This window comes from Theropithecus gelada, chromosome 6 (genome assembly GCF_003255815.1).
Source record: "Theropithecus gelada isolate Dixy chromosome 6, Tgel_1.0, whole genome shotgun sequence".
NCBI lineage: Eukaryota > Metazoa > Chordata > Mammalia > Primates > Cercopithecidae > Theropithecus > Theropithecus gelada.
The window spans coordinates 90,374,847-90,393,676 of NC_037673.1; the positions used below are offsets into that span (position 1 = coordinate 90,374,847).

General features: G+C 36.8%; 1 protein-coding gene across 5 annotated transcripts in view; it reads right to left on the reverse strand.

Annotated features, from left to right (window-relative positions):
• Window positions 1–18,830, reverse strand: part of MCTP1 (multiple C2 and transmembrane domain containing 1) — a 594,727-nt gene that overhangs the window by 197,659 nt on the left and 378,238 nt on the right. For 3 of the 5 annotated variants that reach the window (XM_025387618.1, XM_025387616.1, XM_025387619.1), the window contains 3 exons: window positions 14,030–14,107; window positions 8,598–8,768; window positions 4,902–5,032 (listed from right to left, as the gene is read on the reverse strand). In XM_025387618.1, coding sequence (XP_025243403.1) covers window positions 4,902–5,032; window positions 8,598–8,768; window positions 14,030–14,107 — 380 coding nt within the window. The remainder of the gene's footprint in view (window positions 1–4,901; window positions 5,033–8,597; window positions 8,769–14,029; window positions 14,108–18,830) is intronic. The other 2 variants (XM_025387620.1, XM_025387621.1) reach the window with 1 other exon arrangement.

The window sequence follows — 18,830 nt, forward strand, 5'->3', positions numbered from 1 at the left end:
CTGGTATAATATGAACCATCCCTGCTACCCCAGAGTGTTGAGCTAATGTGTATAATAGGGCCCTGTAGGTTGTAAAGCATTATTATTATTGTTTCTTTCCATTTATGGTAAATTTACTTTTGTGTAAAGTTTTACAACCAGATAGCTCTGTAGATATCATGATGATGAAAAGTTACAGTAAGTGTCTTGGTAAATGTACAGCCTACTTTTTCCCCAAACATGGCCATTTATTATTACTGAAGTATAAAGATTGTTCAGACACTTTTATACTTTAACTAATTCATTATTCTCTTTTGCATTATATTCAATCATCTTTCCACAATTACACTGAAACTTTCTTACCTTCAACTAAGTCATGTTGTTCTAATTGTCTTTCAATTAATGCCTGGTGTCAGATCAGCATTTGTCTGACAAAGAGCCATAATTTCCAGTGTTAAATCAAGCTTCAGGGATTTATATTCAAACCCAGGAAATATTTGCTGTGTGCTCGGTGCCAGATACTTGCTTAGGTATGGAGTATGTTGCAGTGAACAAAACACTCAAAAAATCCCTGCCCTTGTGGAGCTTACCTTCTAATGAGGGAAAATAAATGATAACATAAATGAGATGCATAGTTTGCCATATGGTGGCTGCTTTAATGGAGAAAAACAGAGCAGAATAGCGGAATGGGATGCCAAGACAAGCAGGTTCAATTTTAAATAGGCTTGGTATGGATACCTCCCTGATGAGACATTGGTGCACAGATCTAAAGAAGATGAAGAAGCAAGGCAGGTGAGTGGATCCCTGAAGAAAGTTAGATAGAGGGAAAGGTCCTGAGATGGGAGGGTGTCTGGTATGCCTTGAGGAACAGCAGAGAGGCCAGCTGGCTGAAAGTGAGTGAAGGACGGGGAGAGGCAGAATAGCAGAAGTTCATGGTAGACAAGCAACAAGGCCAGGTTGTGCAAAGTCTTATAGGCCACTAAAGGGACTTCGGTTTTCCCTAGATTACAATGCAAAACAATTAAAGGGTTTGGAACAGAGGAGTTAAGTTACTTCATTTTTGTTTTAGAAATATTACTCTGGCTGCTAATTGGAAACAGACTGTTGTGGGAGGGGAAGGGTGGAAGGAAGAACAGGAGGCTGTTGCTATTGTCCATAAGAAAGTTGATGGTGGCTTCGACCACAATGATAATGATAGAGATGATGAGAGGCCGAGAATCCTCAATATGTTTTGAAGAAAAATTATCAGGTTGCTGATTGATTTGATGAGAGTGAGAGAAAGAAAGGAATCAAACATGGTTCCACGATTTTTGGTGTTAGCGACAAATAAGAGAAGCCTGAAGGAAGAGCAGAAGTCAGAAAGAGGTGTGGGACTGGAGGTTAGTTTAGCTTTGCACATTCTAAACTGGAGAAACCTATTAGACTTTCACATAGTGATATCAAGCAGGCAGTGCAATACAGGAATCTGGAATGCACAGAAGAGTTATGGAGTGGAGCTGGGCTCTTGTGAATGGATGAAGTCACCATGGGAGCCAGTACAGATGAAGAAGATGCCCAAAGAGTGAGCTCTGAGGCTTTCCAGAACTACATGAGGGGATGAGGAAACACCTGCAAAGGAGACAAGCAGGAGCATGCAGTGAGGTAAGAAAAAAACAAGGAGTATGCGTTGTCCTGGGAGGCAAGTGAAAAATGTGTTTCAAAGTAAGGAAGCGGTCAGCTAAATACAGCACTGCTGCTGGGGCAGGTTAGACGAAGGTTGAAAACTGGTCATTGAATTGAACAACGTGGTGGGCTTGGGTGACATTGACAGGAGCAGTTTTGGTGGATTGCTAGGGGCAAATGCCTGACTATATTAGTTCAAGTAAGAATGGAAGTTGGAGCTGGGCGCAATGGCTCACACCTGTTAATCCCAGCACTTTAGGAGGCCGACGCCAGTGGATTGTTTCAGTTCAGGTGTTTGAGACCAGCCTTGGCAGCATGGCAAAACGCTGCCTCTACCAAAATTACAAAAATTAGCCAGGCATGGTGGTGCATGCCTGTGGTCCCAGCTACTCGGGAGGCTGAGGTGGGAGGATTGCTTGAGCCCAGTAGGTGGAGGTTGCAGTGAGCCGAGATCACACCACTGCACTCCAGCCTGGATGACAGATCCAGACCCTGTCTCAAAAACAAAAACAAAAACTAAAGAATGGAAGTGGGTAAAGTTCAGTACTAAAATAGTTTTAACTCTTTGACACTCCAGATTTGCAAGTGGCTCTTTCATTCATAGCCACTCTTGTTCTTATTAAATATTATGAAACAAACAAACTGTTATTGAGTTTGCATTTACAAAATATATTATAAAAATCATTATATATCACCAAAAATGGAAAATAAAATAGACAATTATAAACCATAGCATAATAAACTCGTTTATATAGATAATGTAATCCATACAAGTGTTCTCAAATTTGGGACTCAGTTTAGACAGTACCCTTAAAAAATGTTACTAGCCATCAAAGGAATAGTATCACCCTCTATGGCCAACTTTAAACTTACTCACAAGCCTCCAGCAAATTCCTAGAATAGTCTCTACTTTCAAAATTAACACAGACACAGAATGTTGCAGTGAGAGCTTGCAAAAGAGGACAGAAGATTATGATGACAGTTTTATGACTGTTACTTTACCCGGAGTACTCAAATTTAATTGGAAAGTAAGTCAATTGTCTTTGAAACTATTCTAGGAATTAAGTAATTCTATTATAATCTGTATTATCTCCACTGTTTCCATGAAAGTTTCAAATAAATAAACACAGTTGCCTGATACTTAGGTATAATAATATGTTGCTTTTCAGTGGCAGGATGCTTTTAAAGAGCAATTTAACAAGCGTCAAGTTAGAGACCTAGAGTTTTCAGTGCTATCTGGATATCAAAAAGATTTGAAATGATGATGCATCACAGTTATTTCTGCAAAAGGCAACCTTGCTAATTTAGGAGTGTGCAACATGTTTCTATTGTCCATCTTTCAGTACCTCAAAATTCAACACTCATTCCTTTCATTGTGTAAACCAGTATAAACCACTACTCCAGAGCTGTCTTGTCTATACCTGTGCTCATTTCACTCTAGCCTTTTGGGCTTAAATTGCTTTCATAGGCAATTAAGTTTGGTATATGACCGAAAATAGACTTCTCTTTTTCAAGCCTCCACAGGTATCTGGAACAATCCCTCTGATCTTCCATCCAGCAATTTGTCACGTTTTCTCAAAAATTAGCCAAAATATGAAAAACCTTTAGGAACAAGGTGAAGTGAGATAGTTAGGTCCACCTCTCTGTCAACCATGTCTGCCCTTGAAGAACTCATAATGTTATTAAGTGAGGAAAAGAAAATGATCAGTCCCAATTGGCCTGAGAAATTTTCAGTTTTTAAATTGGAAAATTCTTACCAAAGGAAAAAAATATATAAAAGAACATCTGTCATTATACAAAAAAATAGAAGAAGGGATATGAAGGAATGTAATATATACCTAGAAATACAGGAAGACAGTATATTTACAGCATAATCTTCATTATTTTACCAAGATAAGAAAGTTTGAATACAAAGAAATAAGGTAGAGGTAGCAAGTTACACATGCCCATCATTCTGATTAACTTGTGGTCACCAAATATAACTAATGTTACTATAACCAAAGAAAATGAACTCATCATTTGAGGAATAGCTACATAGTACCTGCTCGAAAGAGCTCATGGCCTATTGAGGGAGACAGAATCTTAGATATATAATTATAATGAAATGCATTTAATGTATTAACAGATGTGGTATATCCCAAAGAGAACAAGATAAAACTTTAAGAAAACTCTGAAAATAGTGTTTTAATTAAGGGAAAAACATGTGCAATAAAGGCCTGTGCTTTAAAAAGGCTTGAAATGTAATGTTGCATTAGATTATGGTGGTGTTTTCCAGGTTCACTTTACAAGTAAAATAGTAAAGGCTGTCTGAAGCTCATTTTTGATCGCTCACTATATAATCCTATGAAGAAGACGATACATATATAACTGCATCATAAAAAAATCAAGAGATAAATATGTTGGACTGGATTCCTGTTCTTACTTTTCCAGAGTATAATTTATTTTACTCTTAGGATGTATAAGTTTTTTTCAGGCTGTATGTTTATAAGACTTGGAATTTCATGTAAGCTACAGTGAGGAAAGAATTTTTTTTTAATTTTAAAAATTAACAAATTTTTCGGTACACCACACTTTATTTCAATATTGGCATGTTTCAATGTGTTTTGCTTCAAAGACACATATATAACTATCAAAAAATATAAACATAGGTTTTAAAATAAGGAAACAATTCCTATGATTCAAGTGGTCACTCAAAATAACCCTGACTTTGTGGAAAAATGTCATGTAAGCCTCAAAATACTCCTTTCTTTACTGGGTTATCAGATTAACATGGATCTGCCTCACTTACATGCTTCCTACACTAAAACTTGGGAACTCTTTATGGATTTATGAACTCCAAAGAGATTACAAGTATTGTCTACTTTGTAGGGCGCTGTAGAAAATAATGTATTTTATGGTGATAGTATGCTTTATGAAAATAAATATTATCTTAGATCACTTTACAGACTATGAATATGCTCTTTGTTCCTTTATGTATCTTATATCAAATGAAATTCCTCTTTTTCAACTCCCATAACTTTGACATCTGGAGAAAATTCAAGGATATCAAATTCAGATAGCCTGTGTCCATCAACTGGTCAAAACCGCCACCTACTGGTCAATCTTTGAATCTATTTTTCAGTTCATCCAAGCATTGCCCTACCATGGTAAAGTTCCCTTCTTCAAAACGGTAAAGATCGTTTACAATAACAGGCTTACAGCAAATATTCTTTTAAGAAAAATGCTCTAGGGGTGAACCAAAAGTTACAAATTGCACAAACCTGCCAATAAAATCATCCCTTTTCCCAGCATCTTTGTCCCATGCAGTGATATCAATGATTCCTCCTCTTTCTTCATAAAGGTGAAAATCAAATTGTTCCCTCCACTGAGGATTCAACGTTTTTGGCATAATCTGGAAAAAAAAATCATTATTGTCATATTGCTAGCAGCTTAAAAAAAAAAAAAACTTCAACCTGAGACACTAAATCAAACTTTTGGTACTACAGTATCTAGAAAAGCATGCTGTGTGCTATTTGAAAAAAAGATTACAGAAATAATGGAAATGACTCATTCGATCTCCAGCATCCTTACTGAGTAGTACCTGAATGGACCTTAATGGATGTGTACTGAAAATCAAAAGATATCCTTTGATTATCTTAAGTAGCAGATAAGATATATAAACTATGTATAAGAGGTAATAATCTATGAAAGAAATAGCTCACTCGGATACTAGCAATATTTTACATAATCATAGTTAATACATTAAAATATAACTCATAGTCAGTCATCTCATAATAAAAGAGGATGAGTGTTTTTTTTCTTACTTGCCATACACATTGGAATCCTGACTTGAGTACATGAAAAACACACAGTGAATTTCTGTGAGAGTAGGACAAAAAAGCAAGTAGCTTTTGGGTGGTCAAACTTTTATCTTAGACTTACAGCACTGATGTAGTATCTCATGTTATAGATGGATAAGCTGAGACCTAGAGTTTAAGTGACACACCTAAGGTCAGTATGTTTTAGCATTTAGACACTAACTCAAAGTCTTTGATTAAAGCTTCAGAACTCAGCTGGGTACGGTGACTCACGCCTGTAATCCCAGCACTTTGTGAGGCCAAGGCAGGCGGATCACGAGGTCAAGAGAACAAGACCATTCTGGCCAACATGGTGCAACCCCGTCTCTATTAAAAGTACAAAACTTAGCTGGGCATGATGGCACTTGCCTGTAGTCCCAGCTACTGGGGAGGCTGAGGCAGGAGAATTGCTTGAACCTGGGAGGCGGAGGTTGCAGTGAGCCAAGATTGTGCCACTGCACTCCAGCCTGGCGACAGAGCGAGACTCTGTCTCAAAAAAAAAAAAAAAAGCTTCAGGACTCTTCCCCCAAAACCATATGCGAAAAATGTTTGCGAAATAATAAATGAATATACATGAGTATATATGTATGCATACATATATGTGGATATACTCTTTGTGTTGCATATACAAGAAAGATATCTGAAATGTAATTCTGTAACTTCAAGTATTCAGATAAGTCATCTTGTACAGTAGAATCAATGAACAAAGTAACCTATATTGATAGGAACGGAATTTTAAAATTCCATTCACCACTGGGTTAAACAACATTCATATTTGTTTCCTTGTTCTTTCTTTTTAGCAGGAAGGCATGAAGTGGCCTTTTCTCTTTTTAATGTATGGCAGACAGATCTTCAGATGTAAAGTTTGAAAGCAATGAAGTATGTTATATGCAAAGGTAATGCAAATGAATCACAATTTTTAAAGTTCATAATCTGAAATTAATCAGCAATAGATCAAGGAAAGAAAGAGCAAAGAGAGACACATGTCCATTGCTGGGTTTCATATTTCATACCTAAAGAGCAGAACTATAAAAATAAGTAATGTTTGAAGCCTAGTAGAACATGGAAATGGTGCTAACTAAGAAAGGACAAGACAGAAGTGGTCATAGGTACCTATTTTTGGAATCAGTAGCTACTTTAATATATGTTATTAAGCCCCATGGCAGAAAAAAAATGGCACTGAATGAAGGCTATGATAATTTAAATGTCTTATAATCAGGCTCAGATGAACTCCTATGGTATTTTGGGGTGTGGTCTGTCTTTACTTATCTGGCCTTAAACAGACTAAATTTCCATTTTTCTCTTTGAGGATTGCCTTCCCTATATGATTTCCTTCAGGTCAGATATAATGCCTTCCCTTTCCATGTGGGCACTCCAGCCAGCCTGCTAGCAGTACTCACTGCCTGCTAATGATGGGCTCTGTGATATTTCTAAACTACCTTAAGTACTAGTGAAAACTTCCTGGGCTGGAAGGGACCTAAGCAGGCTGTTTATCAAAAATCTATAGAAATTATGACACTAAGGTGAATAAATGCCCATCGGAATGGAATGTGATCTTTAATACAAGATGGATATGATCAGTTGTCCTAAGCTGTCTATGAATCACAGCTGTAAAAACTGACCAATAAAGAGGACATAGTTCATTAAAACAGAGATAAGATGATACGGTTTGGTTCTGTGTATCAACCAAAATCTCATGTTGTATTGCAATCCCCACATGTTGGAGGAGGGGCCTAGTGGGAGATGACTGAATCATGGGGCTGGATTCTCCCTTGCTGTTCTCACGATAGTGAATGCGTTCTCACAACATCTGGTTGTTTACAGGTGTGTGGCGCTTCCCTTTTCACTCTCTCTCGCTCTGCCATAGAAAGACATGCTTGATTCCACTTTGCCTTCTGCCATGATTGTAAGTTTCCTGAGGCCTCCCAGCCATGCTTCCTGTACAGCTTGCAGAACTGTGAGTCAGTTAAACCTCTTTTCTTCATAAGTTACCCAGTCTCAGGTAGTTCTTTATAGAAGTGTGAGAATGAACTAATACATAAGATATGTGCCAAAAATATAGCTATGAGTACTAGACCCTTATTCATTATTACTTATATCACTAATATTATTGTTTAATATATTATTACTGCTAATATAATTGATACTATATGATATCTTTCTTACTACTGTTGTTACTCTTCCTCTTCTGCTATTTTCATTTGCTGAGTCATTATGGACAAGGAAGTATTCTAAGCCCTTTAAATGCATAACTAACGTATATTCATTTAATCTCAGTAACTCTGTTAGGTAGGCATTATTTTAACTCTCATTTTTACAGATGGGAAAACTAAGATATGGAGAGACAAAGCAATTTGTTCTAATAAATTTTAAAATTTGCTATTTGCATTGGTACAATTCAGGTTGGATAAAGTGTCTAAGAGTAATGTATGAAGATTTTTATGGCATGTAAAATAATGCTATTTGTAATACTGATATTAGCACTAGTTGTAATAATGTTAAAAGCTACACTCTTGGGAGGCCGAGGCGGGTGGATCACGAGGTCAGGAGATTGAGACCATCCTGGGCAACATAGTGAAATGCTGTCTCTACTAAGAATACAAAAATTAGCTGGGCGTGGTGGTGCACACCTGCAGTCCCAGCTACTCGGGAGGCTGAGACAGAAGAATTGCTTGAACCCAGTAGGCGGAAGTTGCAGTGAGCCAAGATCGTGCCACTGCACTCCACGCTCCAGCCTGGTGACAGAGCGAGACTCCATCAAAAAAAAGAAAAAAAAAAAAAGCCACACTCTGAGTACTTTATGTGCTAGGCATGAACTATGTGTTTTCTGGGTGGCTGTTACTGTTTTAATCCTCAGAGCTATGCCAGGAGATAGTTCCAACTATTATTCCTATGTTGTAGATGAAGAAATTGGGACACAGACAAGTAGTTTACGTGAGGTCACCTAGTACCTGAATGAAAAAATGCTATACAATTATTGGTCTTGTTTGCTGACATGTTGTTTAAAAAAGTTTGTTAAGCATTTAAAAAATTATCTAGTGGTTTCATCTCCTAAACCAGGGCTATTAACCAATCAACGCCTTCCAAATATTGACAGGAACACAACAGAGATATGGTTACCTTGCTCTTGTACTTCTGATGCCCAAGCCGGAACTTCACGTAGGGATCGCTCAACCCATTGGAATCCATGGCCTTGAGGTCTCTCCCTTCAATCAAGGTGATGCTGACTATTCCTCTCCAAAGATGTGATTTTCTGTGTAGGTCTGATAGGCGTAAACTTTGGGTCTGAAACTTTTGGCAAATGAAATTGAGTTAGGTTATTGTGTTTTAAACTCAAATACCTCATTTTGGCATTACCTTTTCTCCTGTTATGATTCTTCAAAAAATAAAGGATAGACAATTATAATTTTTAAAATTAAAATAATTATGAATTATTGTTTGTTAATTATAAAATTAATAAATTATGAAATTATCATCTCATGATAAATTTGTTATGTAAAAGAGTTGAGTGTTCAAAATACAGCCTAGCTTTTCAATTCTTAAGATTACACGATGTAAATACTTCAAGAATATCAGAGAATATTTGCATGTGTGCCAAATAGGCTTATACCAAAATATATATACAATAAATGTTAGAAATATCAAAGGCCTCATTCATACTGTGGTATTTAATTTTTAAACTATTTGTGGTTTTTGAAGATCTCTTTGTTTATGTTATAAACATATTTCAGGGGTGGTTTTTAATTGGAAGATTAGTTGCAAGTGCTATTCAGATAGTTTAAAAACTTCTTTCTTGCCACATTTGGAGATTATTGAGCTTCAGATTACTAAAGGACAATTTAAGTTACCACAAAATAGAAAACAAAATCAATACGCCCATCTAAGATGTCTTGCTTATACCTAAAACTTTCATCACAAATATTTAAAATGTTTAAAGTTACACTGTGATTTATATTGGCAAGTATGTTTCTGGATTTATTTTACATTTTAGTATCTGAACGTTGTTTTCTTTAATTACTTTTAATATTCTTGTTTGTTTGTTTGTTTAGAAACAGAGTCTTGCTCTGTCACTCAGGCTGGAGCGCAGGGGTGTGGACATAGCTGACTATAACCTCAAACTCTTGGGCTCAAGTGATCCTCCTATATCAGCCTCCCAAGTAGCAGCCTCAGGCATGCACCACTGCACCCAGCTAATTTTTAGTTTTTATTTTCATTTCATTTGTTTGGTTTTGTTTTTAGAGAAAGGGTCTTGCTTGCTTGACCAGGCTGGAGTGCAGTGGCGTGATCATAGCTCACTGCAGCTTTGAACTCCTAGCTTCAAGTGATCCTCCTGCCTCAGACTCCCAAAGTGCTGGGATTATAGGCATGAGCCACCACACCTGGCTTAGACTTTTATTAAAATTGGCAAGTCTACTAAAAATGGCCATATAATCTCTTTAAACTAAAAAGGACATAAAACAAGCCATAGAAAGTAACTAAATGTGAAAACATCTTCAATCTGGATTCAACATCAAGCAGTACTATAAAAATGGTTTCTTTCATGTTATCAAACATATTTTTTCTACTTATAGTCATTTCATGAAGAAATTCGACGTTCCTCTCAACCTCAAAGTACACTTCTAAATTATGGATTAGCATTACTTTCTACCTAATCCTGTCTACATTAATGTTACAAAGTTACAGTCTATTTTGTATAACTCTCCCTCCCACTTTGACTTCCTACCTTTTTCCATACCAGAGCAACGCCATCGGTATTTTTATCGTCATCATTTCACAGTGCTTCTATTAGGAAAATGAAAACTACATTCTCCAAAAGATAATACTTCTAATACTTGAACATTTCAATGAAAATCTTTGAAAATCCCATTGCATATTTTCCTGCCTTGTTGAACACAGCACATTTTGAACCTTGCCTGGTGGCTCTGCCCTATGCATATCAATGCAGACCTTTGTCTACACACTCTTCATCCCTGTGAGCTTCAAAAGCAGCATTCAAATGTGATCTGAAGTGTAAAGGAGAATTCATGGAGCACCTACAAGTTCTGCAGAACTCCATGCCCTCTTCAGCTGGAGCCCCACTGCTCCCGTCTGTTCCATATATTGAATTTCCACATTGGATTTTGATGAACAGAGGATTTCTCAGATGAAAGTAATTGTTTAGAATTTGTTGCACCCAGTTATGGCTAAGGTCTTTGTTTTAGTTCTAAGATTTCATGCAACTTATTATTATATAATCCAGTCGTAGATTTTGGTGTATGACTGCTTGGTTTGACCACTTCTGCTGCTGTTGAGACTGCCTCTAACAGCAGACTCTAGGGAATCGGGTTTTAAACTTTGGACTGGAAACTTTTTTAAGGAACATGAGTAGCAAAGAAGGAACCAAAGAAAACAAATGTTGTAGCAAGCAAGAAGAAGTAATTATTTTAGAAAAGATCAAGGAGTTAATAGCTGCCAACTAATACAGAGCTTTAGAATTTAAAAATGTACTTGTCTATATCACAACGTTTGGTTCCCACAAAAACCCCATGAGGTCAGAAGGCAAGGCTTCTTAGCCCCATTTTACTGATGGAACTCAGAGTGGTTGTGCTCATAAATGGTAGATGTGTGACTAGAACCCCAATATTTCTCATCTTTATTCCTGAGCTTCCCCAATACAAGTGTTTAGGGTGGAGATTCTCTCATAGGTTAAAAGGTAATCATGATTTAAACAAAATGTTTTCAAAGGATACTCTCCAGTTAAGTGGTGAGCACATGGCTAATTTATGAAACTGCCTTTTACTTTTCTATTATATGACCACATGTGTTCATATTTATAATATTTCAGCTTGTTGAAGAATATACTTAATGCCATTTTTCTATGTGCTCTGTAGAAGCAGTCAAATAGTAGTTGGGTACAAGTTAGGTTACACAGTGTCTTCAATTAGCAAGGCGAAGTAAGTTTCTTTAATAGTGCCATGTGTAAAATAGTGCTTTTCTTGCTTGATCCTCCTTTCGTTTTGTTTTCTGGTTTTTATTTTTTTATTTTTTATTATCTTTTTTTTTTTTTTTTTTTTTTTTGAGACGGAGTCTTGCTCTATCGCCCAGGCTGGGGTGCAGTGGCGTGATCTCCACTCACTGCAAGCTCCGCTTCCCGGGTTCACACCATTCTCCTGCCTCAGCCTCCCGTGTAGCTGGGACTACAGGCGCCCGCCACCACACCCAGCTAATTTTTTTTAAATGTATTTTTAGTAGAGACGGGGTTTCACCTTGTTAGCCAGGATGGTCTTGATCTCCTGACCTCATGATCCGCTCGTCTCGGCCTCCCAAAGTGCTGGGATTATAGGCGTGAGCCACCGCGCCCGGCCTATCATTTTTTTTTAACATGAGAACATGAACTTGACTTACAGAGTGAGGGGGAGAAAAGCCATTTTCACTCTGTAAGTCAAGTTCATATTCTCATGTAAAGCTCACAGGAGGACAAAAGATTCCATTTTCCATGGGGTCCTTTATGCTTTCACAGAAATAAAATGAACATAATAGAGACTTTACCTACTGCTATTAGTTGCTGTGAAATGCTGTTCTATAACCCAGAAGAACATTTCCAAAACAACTTGGGGAGCTAAGTGGGAGGAAGAAGGAGAACATTTCTTCATAAAAACAGGGCTAATGGGTATGGTAATTATGGGGACCTGTGCATAAGGCTGAGAAGAAGAAATAAAAAAGTTTCAGAGATATTCTAATCAGATATTTTTTCAGTGATGTTTTCTTCTTCAATAATTTTTGTTCAAAATGGTACTTCTCTACAAAGAAACTCCATAATTCAACTGTAGATTTTATTGAGCAACTGCATAGTCATGAAACTGTTAAATTTATTCAGTCTATGCGTGAAGAAGTGAGACTTGAAATAAAATTACAGGTAAAGGTAAAAGATATAAACATAGGCTATCAAAAGCAGAAGAGAGAAGCATGGAACATAAATGTTCACTCACATATTCCTAGTAATTTCTGGCTATATAACTTGGGCATGTTTATCTCTCTCTCTGGGACTCAATTTTCTTATCTTTGATTTGTCAAGACTGTACTCCAGGGCCCCAAGTGTACTAACAACCCTTTTCTGTGTGTATCTACGGGTGGAGGGAGGTTGTGTGTTCAGGGGCCTACAGAGAAAGAAGTACACTCCATCAACAATGAAGATTTAGCTTGCTCAAGATAGTCATTTATTACTCTTACTTACTTGTAAAATCAAAGTTCTGGGGAGCTCATTGAAGGCGTGAGGATGGGCAGAATACCACAGCAAAAAGAAACTTTGCAAACTATGGAATTCTGATGCTCTCCAAGGTATCTTCGGAGTCACTTGCTGCTCTGTTTAAAAAGTTTCCTTCCTCTGTACAGTAAATCTCTCAAATATGTGGTCCACAGACCAGTGGCATTGATGTCACCTGGGAACTTTTTAGAAACTAGAATCCTCTGACCCCATCCAGACTAACAGCATCAGAAACTCTGGGAGTGGAGCCAGGCATTCTGGTTTAACCAGTCCGCCAGGTGATTCTGATACACACTCAAGTGTGAGAATCCTTGCTTGAAAGTTATGTGGAGCATGCACACTGGCTTCTCTATGTTCTAATAACTATTAATACAATTGTAAAAATTAACATTAATATTATTTATACTATTTAAAGTCCTTTTTTAGTTCTGATTAGGAAACATATTGCTCTAGATATCTAGGGTATTTAAAAAGAGAAGCAGGACCCTACTGAACAATTATGAAAAGCTGTGCTTCTTTTCTTCCTTTGTTATTTTTCTCATAAATATATCTAAATAACACATATTTATTGAAGTGTTGATAGTCCACCAAAATCACTTATTGAGCACCTAAAGGGCAAAGAGTATTAAACAAATCCAAAATAACATTCAATAAAATTTGCATATTGCAGTTGGTACTTAGTTTTCTAAGGTAATGCTCTCAACTAGGTCCTTGTTGAATTAGAAGTCTTGTTGAGGGGGACAAGAAAAAAGGCAAGAAGACTAAAAAGAAAAAATCCAACCTAGTTCTTCAAAGCAAAGAACAAAAACAAAGCCCTTAAAAGGAAAGAATAATCCTTGAACTTGTAAGGTAGTTGTTCTCAAATTCTAGCAGTCAATTTGCTGGAATTGCATGATTCTCTGAGATGTGACTCAGTTCTTATGGAGTAGAGCCGTGTCTGTATTTCAGCACATGCCCAATGTGATTCTCACCCATCCAAAGTTTAGGATCCACTTTCATAAGAATATTCATCCAAGTTCATAATTAATAAAGAATATCAAGACACCAGTTAACAATACAGATTTCAAAGCATGAAGCAATTAGTCCATAACAGGTATCTTTAGTAAGATTTTAGAACAAATGAGCTGGCAATTTAAAGAAAGTGTTAGTTATATTATTCCTTGAAAAAAAATTAAGATTACAATTCCTTTTCCTATGTACAAAATAGGTTAGTATAGGGAATGGATTTTCAGTACAGCAAGTTGGCTCTCAGAAATCACAGCTCATGCAAGCTCAGAAAAAAATAAATGAACTGAATGGTTGAACTTACTTGTGCATTTTTGCAATAAGGACTCTGAAGCTCTGCTTTGCAGAAGCCCAGGACAGGAAGAGCTGGCCTGCCGCACGTCTGGATGGAAATGAATGATCAGAGCTGTACGGGGAAGGTTCGTACCATTCTCAACCCCTCATTTTGATCAGCAGTTTGAATTACTCTTCAGAAAACATTATTTGAGAAAATTTGTATTTGCTTCTCAAGTCACTGTCAGAAAATGTCTTATAGCACAATGAAGATAAATGTCAATGCAACTCTAAATTTCCAGCCACTATTTTCTTTAGTAGAATGATGCTGCAGTGGTCAAGGAAATGAAGCCCAGAGATTATATAGTAACAGAGCCTAATTAAGTGATTTCAGGTTTTTGTTAATAGGTGTATCAGAGAAAATAACTATAGCAAGAGAAATCATGAAAAGAATAATTGTTTCCAAGTCTGCTGCTTCAAAAGGTCGGAATAGTGATTTGCTTTCAGAAAAATAAATGTGATATGAATAGGCAATAAATAAGATCATATTAACCCTGCATCCCACATGTAAATCTTTTGTAATGATTAAAGAAGTATCTCTAAACTAATAGGGAAATTTTGTCCCACATGACACCTCCCTTTCCTGCCTTTGCTATGAAAAAGTAACTCAAAGATCCCTTCACTACCAAGACCAAGAGTAGCAAAAGATGGATTAAGACAGATACAGCTGAACAGGAACTCCTGGGGGGAAGTTATCATGGTGGGACTGAAAGTTTATATTACAGGTCTTCTGGAGCAGTTAAAGAAAGTTTCTTAACAATAGTATTATGATGAGATTAGAGTCGTCAGTCTTAATAACATCAACAGAGAAGACTGGATTAGGGCAGTCGGAAAGGTGGATTAAATCACACAGAAAGAAAGGAACATTTATTGTGCAGCTATTACATGCTGCTGTTTTCACACTCCAGTGTTTTTCATGACAGGAATCTTATTTTAAGGTAAATAAACTGAGGCATAGAGAAGATAAGTACCCCACTCAAAGCCAAATGACTAGAGATTGGCAAGGCTGAGATTTGAATCTAGAGTTGCTGAGACCTAATCCATGATTTCCACCTCCACCCACCTATATTTCCCTTTTTTTGACAGAGACTAAGAAATTCATGGTACAACAAAAGAAATTAATTGGTACAGAAGTTTTCAAAATACTTTGCCTGTCACTTAGGTGAAATGTATCCTTGGTTATAGATTATCAAGAAAGGCTAATCAAGGGATTAGAGGAAGTTAGAGTAGGTGGGTGGTAATAACCCCAGCATATGTTATTCACTTTATAATAAACTATAGTTTAATGTCTGCTAGTAAGGTGGTGAAGTCATAGAATCTCACATCTAAATTGGGAGCATTTCTATATTCCAGTTCTAGTTAAAAAGTTTAGTAATTCCATTCCTTGAAAATATGGATCACTAACAATGAGATATTTTATTTTTCTAGATCTTGATTTAAAAATAGATCAAAATAAAAAAAAATCTGTTTAGACTTAATTTGAGACTAAGGGAACACAGTTAAACCAATCCCCTTCCCTGATAGGTACAAATAATCCTTGGCTTTTGTTATCCTGGATTTTATTACCTTTGTACAACCTAATCCTTCCAAATGAGACCCAGACACTGAAATAGGGAGTGAAAGACATTGCTTATGTGTTTACAATAAGCCATGTGTGGAATCAGCTCTTTCTTCTATTTTCAGCACAGGGTGCATGTGCTTTTATTTAATCAAATGATCCCCGAGACACTACAAAGAAGAGATAATGACAGCCTAGAATGACTGTTTTGTGCTGCAAAGACGAGTGTGGAGCAATTAGCTCAATCCCAGGCACAGGCCTGTTCTATCTTTTCCTTTTCCTGCTGAGTTTATTCGAGTGAATTGCACCTGGATGATGAAGTCCAACAAGTGCATTTGTTCTGCCATCCATCCATCCTCTCAAGGTAGGATTGCTTTTACAGAAAACCCTGTCGGTGCTTTGTCCAGCCCAGTCTGAAGTGTCTCATCTTATAATAAAGCTTTGATCCTTTTTTTCTTAGAAGATGATTTACTGGCACCATAATCCTTAGCGAAATTCTGCTGGTTTTTAATCCTTAAACTTTCTTTTATATTTCCATTGCTTCTTGATACAATTTATGGTGCCAGGAAGTTCTTTATGTTTACTTAAGATGTTTTAACTATCCTCTCTAACTTTAATCGTGGCCAAAGAAAAGTTTTAAAGCTTTTACTACATTTGTTTGAAAATACATACAAATAGAAAATCATCATATATATTGTAATCTTTTTGGCTTGCTGAAATAATCTACAAATTTCTAGCAATAATATGGGAAAGGAATAATAGTCTTGGGCTTGCCTTATAGAGACCTGTGTTTTTTTGTTTGTTTGTTTTTGTTTTTGAGACTGTTAATTAAAAGTTACACATATTTTTGAGTATAAATAACATCATACTTAAAAATGGAGATAATTCCTGAAATCATCTTGGGTGGATATTATCTATGGTCGAGTTGTTCAGCATGTAAGTGCTTCAGTACAGGATTCCATTCTTGTTTTAAAAAGTCAATAACTCTTCTCCTTAGCCTTCAATCTTCCTTCAGACACACTTTTGCTTGACCTGACCAGAAGGCGGTACTCTGACATAACTTCTAAATTGCTTTGTATTTTTCTAGGTACTCTTCTTTGCCCATTGTGACCCTTTTCTTGATTTTTATATGAAGTATCTTGGCATGTTCCAGCCTTTTCCACTTAAAAAATATTTAAATTTATCTTTGATTCACTGCAATGTTCTTGTAAGGTGGTTTGTTCAATTAATTCTTTTACCAGAGTCTGTAAGTCCACTCAATGGAGGTAACTAAAAAGAAACGTAAGCATGCTAAATATTTGAAAACACTGCACTAAGTTGCCACCTTTAAGTGGGAAGTTAGTCTTTAATACAATTTTTACTTAACTTGATTCTCATAATTTTTATTGTTTTCATGAGAAACATGGTAATTGTCATATCCACCGCTTAATATTTTTTATCCTAAGATAGCGTTTTGATGAATAACAAATATTATGCTTTCGGACAATTAGACTATCCCTGTGCACAGTCTTTTCTTTCCATTATTTTGCTCTCAGGAAAATTAAGATATAGCAAGTAGCACTGATGTTCCAGCTGAGCAAGTTTTTACTAGGATGTAGTTTCACTCAGTGTAAATCAGTTGCTATCTCTTGGACACATGTATTGATCTGTATAAATCCTGATAGGAATTTATTTTAAATCACATCCTGCTTAACCCACAAAGCACATGTATACTCTTCATGCAAGATTTTATCTGAGCTATTTAGATAGTTTGCATATCTGAAAATGTCCCTGGATAACCTCCTTTCATATATATCTCCTCTAAAAGTTCATCAGAATAACAATATTGCTTGGGTAAAGAGCAATGGGGTCAATTAGTTACCAGAGTGACCTTTGAATGTGACTATGGAAGACAATACTCAAACAGAGTAGGCTTGGTCACTGATTTTCTGATTTTGTAAATGGCATATCAGACACATCAGTCTCATGGCTCTTAAACATATCCATCCATTGGTGGCTAACACAGCTGCTGAAGAAAAGGGTCAAATAATGCAAGAAGAATTTGAAAGAGTGTCAATCAAAAATAACAGGTTAAGGAACAGCTTTATTTATACGAAGTATCTTTATTCATCATAAACTCAAAGAGAGACTCTACTGCTCTTCAAAGTTCTTCAAAACATTTATTTGTATGGCATTCAGAGAGAGAGAAATATTGTTTCTGATCATGCCATCTGGGTACCTCAAGGCAATGACATCAGTTTGATGGGCCTCACTTTCCTCATTGGTAAAACAGATGATCCCTAAAGGTTCTGCCTGTATGACCCAAGTCATTTGTCAACTGTTCATTGTCATAGGCCCAGAGAAGACATTACCACCAGGCCTTGGATACAAGAAAGCTTGCTTATTTTTAAAGTTGCACATTTGTTATTCTAGGATCAAAGAGTTCAAGAGATTGAGAAAGGTTATTAAAGAATATTTGAGGATGAAAACAACCAAATGGAAAGTACTGATAAGTGGAAAACTTGGAAGTAGCAAAGAAGATCTTGAGAGCGCCACTTGAAAGGGAAACACTTGAAAAACTATTAATTATGAAGCTGGTCCTGGTGACAAATCTTCATTCACAATGACCAGTGTGCACATTTGCTGCACATAGAACAAGTTCAACCCAGAGCACCCTCAAAGTCTACTCTGAAGAAGTGTGCTGTTTCCCTTTTTTTTTTTTGAAACAGAGGTTTGCTCTTGTTGCCCGGGCTGGCGTGCAATGGCACAATCTTAGCTCACTACAACCTCCTCCCCCTGGGTTCAAGCAATTCTCCTGCCTCAGCCTCCCGAGTAGCTTGGATTACATGCATGCGCCACCATGCCTGGCTAATTTTTTGTATTTAGTAGAGACGGGGTTTTGCCCTGTTGGTCAGGCTGGTCTCAAACTCCTGACCTCAGGTGATCCACCCGCCTCAGCCTCCCAAGGTGCTGGGATTACAGGCATGAGCCACCGGGCCCGGCCAGTGAAATAGTTTTTGGATAAAGCCGTCATTTAAAGTCATGGAACAATTTAAAAGCACTAATTCTGTGTGTTCCGGGACAATGCATGAACATATAAGAGGAATTATTATTTCAGCAAAGTACAGAGTAACTTCAGTGAAGGCAGCCATACAGTGTAAATGAAGAGGGTGTAATTACTAAAATAAACTCACAACAATAAAAAGCTACAAAAAAAAAAAAAAAAAAAGTGTGT